Source organism: Castor canadensis, chromosome 3 (assembly GCF_047511655.1).
Source record: "Castor canadensis chromosome 3, mCasCan1.hap1v2, whole genome shotgun sequence".
Taxonomy (NCBI): Eukaryota; Metazoa; Chordata; class Mammalia; order Rodentia; family Castoridae; genus Castor; species Castor canadensis.
In genome coordinates, this window is record NC_133388.1 from 171,819,562 (window position 1) to 171,831,984 (window position 12,423).

Below are 12,423 nucleotides of genomic sequence, written 5' to 3' on the forward strand. Positions count from 1 at the left end.
CAAGAATGAATTTTTATAAAGAATCTGAATCCATTTTTTTTGTTTGATTCAGAGCTTTCAGGCCCAGCACTCCCTTATCTCTTCTTGAAAAACCAGGGTGCACTCTACTTGGGCACTAGTGAGAAACCCAAGATGTATGAGTCCTGAACTCCAAAGTAAAATCTCAAAACCAATCTCTTTTTCTCTGTTTTCTAAGATATTTTGGAGATGCTTGGGCACATGCTCCAACTTTTCCCAGAAAATATCATTATTTGAATAGCAAACCTTTTCACATTCTTTTTATTGTATGTTTTAGTCTGGCTAGTATATTATAAGAAAGTACCACAAACTGAGTAGCTTATAACCAATAGAAACTTATTTCTCACAGTTCTGGAGGCTGGAAACCCAAGATCTAGGCACTAGCAGATTCTGTCACAGATGGCACCTTCTCTTTGTGTCTTCACCTAGTAGAACAGTCTAGCTAGCACTCTAGGTTCTGTTTTATAAGGATACTAATCCTGTTCACAAGGTCAAAAATCCCATCGTGACTTAATCATCTCCCAAATGCTTTACCTTCTAATACCATAACTATGGAAGTTAGGATTTCAACATATGAATTTTGTCATGACAAAAACATTCAGGTGATATTAGTGGATGTGCAATATCATGATTCTAGAACCCCAACCAAATTTGTTTGAATAAATCATCAAACCTTGGCTTAAGATCTAACTATATAAATTGTATCCCCAAAATTAAGTAATGTAATCATAAACACATTATTATAATAGCATCCCACACTGAGTGACATAGGTCATTTAAAAAAAATAAAGATACAGATCAAAGGCAAATGGTCAAATGCACATGTGAATTTTAAAGGAAAATATACAGACCCAAATAATTATTATCATTTTCAACAAAAAAGGTAGGAATACTTAGCTGGTTTTGCATATGAACTTATAAACCCCATTAACACATACTTAAAAGTCCAGATTCCTAACAGAAAAACATACTTGCATACATTTATGGACAGCATATGTGCCTTAGTTTATATTACTGTTTTTACTTTTCCCTTCAAAATTCTGAGAAGACCTAAATTTTCAATGACTAACTTTGACGGTCTAACAGTTTATGCAGACTTGTGAAAGATGTGGTATTTACACAACCATATTGTATTTAACCATTATGTAATTACAGAATGTATCAGCCTGAAAGTAATTATTAAAAATAATTAATATAGTTAGAATTGATGAGCTATTTGTTACCAAATTATCAATGTTTTTAATATAGTACTATGGTAGAGTATGAAATAAAAACAATTATAGTCCTGTACTGTGGGTAATGAAAAGATGTTTTAAGACAGACTGGAAGAAAAATACTTAAAGGAAAGAAAGATAAGAAAGTGATTGTGATAGCAACAAATATAAAATATATGAAAGTAGGAAAGAAGTTGGAGGTGGTGAAAGCTACTTTAAAAAGAAAAACACAACTCTTGGCTGGGTATGAGAGTGCACACCTATGCTACATGGCAAGATCTCGCCTCAAAACAAACAAACCAAGACAAATCAACAAAAAAGTACCTTTCCTATAGCAATTCACAAATGATTATTTTGCAACTCCATGTGCTCATGGATACAGAGAATACTAGACTGAAATAAACTATGAGGAGATTTAGAGATTCATGAATTTGTAACTTATGTAACCAAGAAAAGACAGGAAAAAGGACAGGCTAACTGGACATTAGAGGTTTTTGTGCACATTTCCAAGACACCACTTGTGAAAATTAGTCTAGGGAAATAATAAGCTACCAAACACATTTTCAGGGTGGGTCTCTAGGAGATGGAACAGTCTGGAACAACAGGCATGAAATTAAGTCACCAGACGCTATTCTCAAGATGCTTTACATGTTGGACTCTCCAAGAAATAGGAATGACAGCTTATAGTTTACACAGCTAATATTTGCTACATGCCAGATACAGTAATTAATGGTAATATTTTCTGTGTAAAACTGTGGTAATGTAGTTTATCCTCTATAGTGGTTTAAGTAGTGCCCCCCTAAAATTATGGCAATCCACAAACTCAGCATATCAATTTTAGAAACAGGGTTTTTACAGATGTTATTAGTTAAGGATCAAGCTGATATCAAACTGATTCAGGTGGACCCTAAATCTAATAATTTGTGTCATTATGAGAAGAGAAGAAATCAGGAGGTGACAGAAGCGAGCCAGACATACAGGGTTTCTAAAAGGATTTGTGAAAACAGAGTCAGAGATCAGAGTGATGCAGCTATAAGTTCAGGAACTTCAAGGATTGCTTCAGAGCCACCAGTTGCTGGGAAGAAACAAAGAAGAATGCTTCCATAGCACCTGTGAAGGCGTGCGACAATACGATATCTCAGTTTCAGGCATCTAGCCTCCAGAACTGCAAAAGATAAATTTCTCTGGTTTTAAGCCACATAGTCTGTGGCACTTGTTACAGAAGTCTTAGGACCCTCATGCATCCTCTTTTTCAGAGAGATCTTAGGAAGTGAAGAGAAATGACTGAGGAGAGAAGGAGGTGGGAAAATTGAGAGGAAGGATAACTCCCCAACAGGCATTATTGAAATTAATTCTATGTGTAATTAGATATGTTAATAATCATGAATCATTTCTCCAGTATTATAAAAAGGTTTTCAGGTTTTTAAAATTCCATCTGATTGTCTAAAGTATCTTGCTTTATCAATTGACCCATCTCATATCTTCAGATTTGATCTCTCAACTATGTCTTTCTCAATGGACTTTAAAATAAATACTTCATTATCTTCTATCCCAAGGGAAAAAAATCAACAAAACCAAACACTAACCCTCTGATTTATAACCTAATTTGGCTGTTATCCTATAATTGTTTTTCCACAAAGATTGCTGAAACAGAAATCCAAAACATTTATTCCCCAGTTTTACTAATTCTGCCCTCCTCACAATCTGAGTTAGGGCCTTGTGCTCCTGATACATGGATTGAGTAATAAAATATTTTCTTATTGACCATGCCAGCAGTTCTGTTACCTCTAAGATATCTTATCTACAACAAATTAGAGACAAAACAAAATCTGGGGTCTGGGTTTTTGGCACTAAAGATAATGCATGAATTTAAGCAACCAAACCAAAATAGAAAACAACTTATGATCAAAAATCAAAATATGAGGAAAATGAAAACTTACTTTGTTGATAAGATAGTTTTTTTTCTTAAATACTAATATTCAAAGGAAATAGTTAAAGACTATAGATGAAAAGGAATAAAATATTCATAAATACTACTCAATTGACCCAGAATTATTACTTTTAAGGAATTCTTCAGTAAGTATTGCTAAACTGACTTCACTCTCTGAAGTTCAAAGGCTGATGAAAACAGTATGAATAAGAAAATCATAAAGATAGTGACTGACACAATAATATAAGCTCAATCAATCACCAGTCACATACATGAACTCAAGTCTACATCAGTCAAAAATAAATGATACCACATGTATCATTTATCATGTATCATTTCATGTGGTAATGATACCACATGGAAACATAAGTATCTTATCTGGTTTTATCTAAAGAAACTGTCATCTGTTCCTACATTGCTCCTAAAATGTGCTATTAGACTTTTTGATACACAATGTGGCAAATGCAAAATCCTGTAGATGACCTTCCAGGAAAAATGTGTTTTCACTGATAATGTTCATTATATGTGATTTTTCCCTGTAAATAATTATTTTAGAACATGAACTCCTGTTCAAAATGCAATTGCAGTGAATGAACTGAGTATATTTGACAGATAATGTGCTAAATGATTTAAAAGTCAAGTTCTAAGCGCATCCACATATAAAGATATAAAAGAAGGAATTATCATAATTTGGGACAAATGATAGGAACAGAGACAAGTGTGAGAAATGATATGTGATAAAGTCAAAGAAAATGCAATAGGAAATCACTCAGCATAGCAATAGCAGGGAATTATGGCAAAGTAAGGATGAGAAGAAGCAGAAGTAAAATAAGAATTTGATTTGTAGAGAATGCTGAGGTACAGGAGCATATAGGAAGAAGTCAATGATCAGTACTTATTTAACTGCATTATCCCACTCCCAGAAAATTCTAGAGGGTTCATTGGATGCTTTAACTAAATATCATAGGTAATTTTTAAAATTTTAGCCACACTACTTTTAACACCCTAGTCCAATGTGATAATCCAGGTCATTTTTATTTCACCTTTTGCAGGATGGGAGTCGGGAGTAAAAGATAATGGAACGTGAACATAAGGAAAAGTATGTGTGCACGTGTACTTGTGTGCATATGTGACTATGTGTTGTGCTGATCATTTACACACCTAAGACGTAGACATTTCTAATCAATATTTTAGAATGAGAAAAGAAAGTCATAGGTTGAGGATGTCATTTGTCCAGTGAACAGCACGTTATGGACTTGATCCTAAGCCCAGACTTCTGGGCTAACATTCCAAAGCTAACATTCTTAAGCTCAATGTCATTAAGCATGGTGTATGTGAGGCATATTTCTGATATACAATCTTATGGACTCTTAACAACAACTCTTTTCTGTTGATGTAAGGATTCCCACTTTATAAATGAAGTGACTGTCTCAGACTGTAAATTGTCTGAAGTGACTGGGCTGAAATTAGAATTACAGTGTTTAAATTTATACATAGCTTGAAGAATGATGCAACATTTAAAAAATAAAGTTATTTTCCTTATTAATAAATCAATGTATAATTTTTTATCCACAAATAATTCAAGAAGACTTGTTCAAAAGATAGTTTTAAAAACCACTCATTTTTATCTTAATATAGCATCATTTTTACATCAAGTGCATAGAAGTGAAATTACACTAACCTGCCAAAAGAAAGATTAAATTACTTAGGAATCTTTTAATTTATGTTTATTTAATCAGTACTTTTTCTTTTTCTTGTGGAGCATACAAAGTCTACTGTCAAATATCTCCCAGGTGATCAGTATGTCTACCGATCAGAAAATAAAATGGCTAATTTCCGTTTCTCATTCTTTGAACCACATGGCTTCCAAAAAATGAGTATAACAGAACAAATTAACAGTTTTCAAAGAAGATCAGATTCATGCTGTTTCCTCAACAATCATTGCTAGGATTCTGTCAGCAGCCATGTAACATTTTTGGCATCTGGAGATCATAAGCCTCTCTAGCAAAGGGAAGACTATCTTGGACACAAAAGACAAAAATAAACACAATTAAGAGGATACTCTTTTTTTTTTCTAAACTGTCACTCTCTTCTCTATGGAACCACTCAAATCTGATTTGTCCAGTCAATACACTAATGGAAGGATGTACTTTGCATAGTACAGAAACAGACATCGTGCTAATGCTAACAACACCATTCTCTCTGTCTCAATGTTAAAACAAAAGATTTTCTATTTCATTTCTGATGACAATGCTCTCAATTAAGTTGAGGATCTCAGACTTGATTCCAAGGGAGGAGAAGGAAGATATATAGGTAGTATCTGGTTTTAAGAAATTGGACTGGAAGCATCAGCTTATTTTATATATCAGCAGCAGAAATGTTAAGCCAAGATGTTATCTAATAATCTTTAATGATAAAATCCATGTCCTTATGCTAAAATAGTGAGTCATCTAAACCCAGACATTTATGACAGCTATAGCAAATCCTTTACCATGTAACGCAATGCTGTATATATAAATTCTTAAAATTTATGAACTTTCAGCCTCTCTCCCATACTTGGCTGCTCACTAAATTTCCCTTGCCTATCCATGCATGAACAGAGCTTAATCTGGGTGATATCCAGCTGGATCTCAGATCCAAAACCTTTAGAAGTCAGACAGGTGACTTCTAAGACTTGTGATCAGGGAGATGTGCAGGCAGCAAAGGACACAGTGTCTTCTTAGTGCCAATGTACAACAGATTTCCAGGATGACAAGACAATCCAAAATGTCCTTTGTCATCTTTTTACATTCATTATTGTCCCAGAAACTACATACTTAAACCCCAAATCTCTTCTTTCTGGAAATGCGTTAATCAATTATGACACAATCATGTGATTGTTTTATAAACACTTGCGTTACTATTGTAATGGTTCTCATTTGACTTAATGAGTATTTTGCAGAGCAGACGGTGCTTTATGCTCTGGTAATTTCCCTTTTTATATAATTCCAGAATGAAGGCACTTGCAAGGTTACTGAGTGTACTTATTTTTTAAAAATTAAAAACAATCCTGTTTTCATTTTAATATTGTTGTTTACCTGTGTACTTGACTGTTAATTCAGATTGAGAAAAATCACCTCAAAGTTTTATTATTAAGAGCTAACATTGAAAAAGAATTGCAGAGTAAAGTACTCTATGGATAGCAGATATTTTCATTAAAAATTTTCCAAATAACACATATTGAGTAATAAAGCATGTCTGGGATGAAATATTACATGTGAGATGAATTTTACTTACCAAACTCCTTGGGAACTGCTATAGAATAAACACAATTGTGTCCCACACTGTAATTTTTTGGATAGTTTGGTGATAAAACAGTGCCTTCTGAACCTGTTGAACGGCTTCCACAGGGTGCTATGGGAAAAATGATAAAATACATTTTTAGGAAAAAATTAAAAATTCACAGTTTGAATATATTTTATTTAATTATTTTAATCTTTCTTTGAGAAAGTGTCTTGCAAAGTAGAGGGCTGGTCTTAAGCTTGTGATCTTCCTGTGCCTGCTTCCTGAGTGCTGGGATTACAAGCATACACTACTACCATGCCTGACCATGAATAACTTCTTTATACTAAAAACATGGCTTCAGGATTTTATGGTGCATAATTTATTTCCATCTTTCTCCAAGTGTCTCAGTGCCAAATATTTTAAAAATAAACCATTGCACACACAAAACTTTGTATGTGTTCAAATTACTGCTCTGTACAACAAAAGCAATATAATAATGTTATCTCTAAAGGTAATGATGCCCTTTATTTCATTTATGATAAGGAATGTGAAATTATCAATCTTTTTTATATCATAAATTATATATGCAAGTAGGAAATTGTTCTACTTGGTGCTTAGCTATGAAACTCTACTCAAATTCAATATTGATTGTACTGTTGTTAAATTAAGAATTCCTGTATGTAGGACACGAATGGCTGATACGTTTACCCACTCTAAGTATTTTATTCTATGACCAATTTTTATCTGCTTGTATGATTTATCTTGAAATCAGAGTGGTTGCTTGTGGTGCTTTGAGAGAGAGACCGATTTGCTGCCTCATGTCCATATGTGGTTATATTAGAAAAAAGATGAGGGTAAAACCCATGTTTCTTTAGTAACCTCATAGAAAATGGTCCTGTTATTCAAAAGAAAGGCAATGCATTAGGACTCTTATTTCTGGAACTCAGAGATTTATGTACCTAAGAATGCTAGTATTCTGTAAGTGAATAGGATCACTCAGAGGAGTGTACAGAATGAGAAATTAGAGCCAAAGAGGACAATTTGGGGACAACCAAAGGTTGAGGATTAGATAAAGGGTGGAGCCAAGGGACAAGAAAGTTTCACAGGAAAAAAGGGTGCAAAGTGCTTAATAAATGAAAAGTGAGCCTGGGCAACTTGCCCATCTGGAAGGTGACGGAATGGGGTGCTTTCCTTGTGCCTCTGGCTTGGGTGGCTGGCTTGGGTGGTTGACTTGCATAAGGAAGGATTTCCCTACAGTGTATCTTCTCACTGCCCTCTTCCCTTGTTCCTTGTTAGAAGTAGTTTCCTGATTGGGGGCCCTGAACCTGAACTTCTGAGTTGGGAGTCATTGTGCCTGAAGAGGTCTGGTCTGGTCATTTACATTGCAGATTTTGGGGGGGTATGTCTTCCCAGGGGACAGCTGTGTCTGTGAGCAGCTAGCCAGCAGCTACTAGGCAATGTTTTATGCCCCTCATATTTTATCAACATTAAAGCTCATGGTTTGATATCCATCAGTCTGATTTTTTTTCTTTTGAGACAGAATTTTGCTAACTAACCAAGGTTGGCCTCTAACTCTCTATCCGCCTGCCTCTATCTCTGATATGCTGGAGTTATAAGCATGTCCCACCAAGCCCAGCTTCAGTCTTTTTAATTTGCCTTGAGCTTGTGCAGGAAGACAGGATAAAATTTATTATTCTAGTCAAACATCAAAAAAGGAGGTTTTTGGTGATATTAAGAGTAGTTTTATGTAGAGAAGTTTTTTGCCAGCAAGCAGAAAATCCAACGATGGGATAAATAAAGGTTTTTACATACATAAAGATTTACAAAAAACAGAAAGAAAAACAAAAAAGCCAAAGCTATAGTAAAGTATGCCACAGAGATATGTGGCCAGGAAAGGCCAAAATAGTACTTGTTCCTTTTTTTTAAAAAAGTTTGCCAACTTCTGAGTTAGAGCAGAGTAGTCAAAGATACATTGTAATAGAGTAAAGAGTAAGTTGTATATAAAGAAATATGAAAGTAGTCAGGATGTTTTAAAGAAAGAGATTGAAGAGAGTAGTTGTGGGGTGTGCAAAGCTAATGGGTGTTTGTTTTATTTAATAGGGAAGAAGTTATTACAAAAGGGAAAATCAGCATTGACTTGAAGAACAAATATTTCAGAAACACAAGAGGAGTGAAGAATTCAGGTCATAGTAGTGACACTCCTCATGGCTTGAGAAAGGGCCTAAGGAAACTAGAAATACCTGGGTTTAAGTTTTATGCTAGGAATTCATTGAAGTTGATGCTTGAGTTTTCTTTAAAAGAGTACTTAATGCAGTAGAGTATTTGGTACAATATGAAGAGTTGTGACAGTTTGAAAAAGTCAAAACTTTTGGTGAATTCCTAGGTGAAGTTTAAAAATTTATCAACATATTTTAAATAAACAGCACAGTTTTGTATAGGTTAGGCAATGTATGTTCTGCACCCACTCCTTTCTCTTCAATGTTCTATAGAAGGGCATTAAGTAGTAAGAATTAAACATACTAAAGTTAGAACTTTTCAAAAACAGCAAATTGACAGTGATGATAATAACCAAAGATGCGTAGTTCTCATCAGTCATTATTGTTTGAGATTAGAGTAGTCAGGTGTATTCTTATTTCAGCTCTGATAACTTTATTCAACTGATAATGCTACTGATGAGAGAATCATTCAAGAATGAACAGTGTGTTTTATGTTAACTTTCTTTCTGATTTTAAGATGTTCCAAACTTATAATACTTTTAATGTAAATGACAAAACCCTTTTTTAAATATTTGCAAAGTATGAATAAAAATGAGACTTTCTAACTCAAGTTCAGTTCTGTAACTTCATGAACATTCAGTTATCTACTTCAAACTGTGCCTGTCAACCTTGATTTCACTCATATTTTTTATTTTGCACGAAAGACATTCCAGGCAGCTTTTGTAGAAAACCCTATTTATAAATATGATAAGTTTTAAAACCATGAATGTATGAGACATTGTATTTTAATCACATGTTGTTATGTGAGACTGGTTATTTATACTAATAGCCTTAATTCTATGATTTTTTTTTGGTCAGTGCCTACAGCATGACAAAACTTATAGTCAATAATGCAAAATATTATGGTGGCTATAATTATTCAGTATGTAATTAACATAAGGGGAAATTATGCTCCCTGATAAAGATCTACTGTCATAGGTCTGCTTTATGTTTCTAAAATATCAGTAGAATAATGATTAACTCAGGCCAACTTCACTGATTCTCCTAATACTGCAGTCCGGTAGATTTTCATGTTGTTTCCCCTATTTTAATTTTATTTTAGTCGCTAATTAGGAAAAGGGCAACTTTTATCTATCTTGGTCTTAACAATTAGTAGAAGATAGCAGCAAACAAGCAGTTTGAATTCTACCTTCTTTTTTTAGATTTACCTTTTTATATATACCTTTGGGCCCTTTATCAAACTGGCAGTTTTCTCAAAACACCTTATATCCATTCTAATGTATTAAACATGACCAGTAACCTGTTACAATTTATGCAGCAAATAAGCTATATTTTCAATAGCATGTTTGTAGCACATATACATTGTGAGAAGACTCAGTTCTATGTGACATAGTGTTGGAAATACATGGGTGAGAGAAGTACATGTTTCTTTGTACATGACTGGAAACTTTATTAAGGTTTAGGTAATGTCATGCTCTTTCTTACAAGCAAATTTGAGCACAAAAATCTCCTTTTCTTAGTACAATGTGAATATTTTATTATCCTTGCTTTAAAAATAGACACATTGGAATGAAAAAAAGAATTAAAATTGCATTCTAAATTAGGTTTGCTTACTGTGAAGTCTAGAGGTCACCACAGAACCATCCCCTGGAAGTCTTGTTAAAAGTGAAGATTCTAAGCCTCAACAAGAATAATTCATTACCTTTGGGGATGACACTAAACCTATACATGTTAAACACACCCATGTTGTGTGGAACCAATGTTGCCTAGAACACACTTTGCAAAATGGGAAAATGATGCTTATGAAGTGTGCTACCATTTTGGCAATAATTCTATGATCATGTAATTAATTATAAGTAATAATAGCTTTAGATATACATGTAGGGATTATTGTGTATACATTTTAGGGATTTAAGATGTCAAACTTACCTCACTAATAAAATTCTTTACTCCTGCTTCCTAACTTGGGGTCCAATGCATCATTGATTTGTTGCTTATAATTTTGTGCAGTTCATCAGCTTCCGTTGTCTTTGCTAGTTCATCTATCAGCACAAGTTCTTGCCACTGCTGGTGATTTTCCTAACACCCAAGTCCTATCAGGTTTCCCTGTTCTTACAGAATATGTATAAAGTAGGTTTGCTGTAAGTCTAGCCTGCTATAAAATGATGCTCACAGCCAGAACAATCACTTAAATGCAGCGCAGAGTCCAGACATAGCCTGACTTAAGAAATCAATTTTAAGCCTTTTTTTTTCCGTCACTGATTAAAGATTTTTGATGTTTCTTTGATTACCCAGAACGCTTTTTGTTTACATTTAGGGGCAGCACTATATTGAAGTGTTTTTCAACACAAGTATAACCAATGGCATGATGTTTTCAGCAAGAGGGCCACATTGACATGGGGTTCCACTGGCAGAGTAGCAAACTCATACCAACTCACAGTGGCAAATCCATGCGAACATTTTATCCATCTAGGACATAGCCCTCACCCCACAGTTTAATTTCTTAATTAAAAGAAAATTAAAAGAAAATTTCTTTTCTTCTTTTTTTACTTTTTAAAAAATCTTTTAATTGAATTTGTATTAGGTGTCCACTATCCAATTAATCTTTATAGATGTTTGTTTTATTGTTGAATTATTTATACAATGATAGATGTACCATGTCCAGATAAACAGGAATGAGACGTAACCAAACTTTATGGTTTCTAGATATTCAATTTAAAAGAACTTTCATCTGTGTTCTGGACAGGGGTATGCATCTAGGATGTAGGAGGAGGACTGCAGAGGAAGAACAAGAGCATGAGGTAACTTATCACTGAGTAAAATAGAAGAATCCCAAACCATTTTTCTTTAAAGACTTTATAATACATGCACCATAGTTTTAAGCTATTTGTGATTTTGCATCTATTTTTTCACTTGTGTAATGTATAATTTTTAGAAAATATGCTCCATAATGAAAATTTTTATATAATATATAAATTATTCTCCAAAAGAAAGTTAGGTACTTTCAAAAGTGATGACTTCTCACAGGTCACAAAAGAGCAATATGGTATATTAAATCAATAATTTACTAGATGTGACCTGTGACTCCTTCAGTTTGAAAGAACTGCTGTACCTTCCAAAACTGCTGATAAACTTCTAGTAAATTATGTATGCCCTGAGATAGCTAGATTGGATGTCACAAATCATAAATCCCAGTATAGAAAGCTTTTGCATCTCCCATGGAACACTGCTTCTAAAAAGGCAAAGCCTTTCTAGACCCTTAAACTCTCTGATATATATATAAATGCAGACAGCAATTATTTCCAGTGTTGACTTTAGACTTAAAATTACTGTTATTTCTTTCTTTCTTTTGTTCAAAATCTTGATTTTATTAAAAAATCTTAACTATTCAGACATTCTTTTCACATTCTTGCTTATGGCTCTTATACAAGCATAAGTGCTTTATTTTGTTTATGTGCCTGAGAGGATAAGCCTCTAATGCTATTTTATCATAATGATGATAAACACTCCATTAAGCTATGTTATTGCACTAAGTATCTTCTTCATTTTAATCTTCATTTTCTTCTACATTTTTGGCATATTTACATTTAAGTTTTTTGGAAAATTATTAAGATAATATTATGGAGTTTTCTTCTGCTTTATCTGTTAAAGTAAAGTTCACTCTCCATTCCTCTTATATTAATTTTGTGTTATATTTTCACATTGTTTTTAATATTAAAATATTCCACCAAAATGTGGTAGTCTGTGGCTTGTAAACCGTAAGTCATTAAGTCAGCAAAGT

The 12,423-nt window shown here is 33.6% G+C and overlaps 1 protein-coding gene across 6 annotated transcripts in view; it reads right to left on the bottom strand.

Moving 5' to 3' along the window:
* Positions 1-12,423, bottom strand: part of Csmd3 (CUB and Sushi multiple domains 3) — a 1,205,819-nt gene that overhangs the window by 233,592 nt on the left and 959,804 nt on the right. For all 6 annotated transcript variants that reach the window (XM_074069090.1, XM_074069089.1, XM_074069088.1 and 3 more), the window contains one exon: positions 6,439-6,555. In XM_074069090.1, coding sequence (XP_073925191.1) covers positions 6,439-6,555 — 117 coding nt within the window. The remainder of the gene's footprint in view (positions 1-6,438; positions 6,556-12,423) is intronic.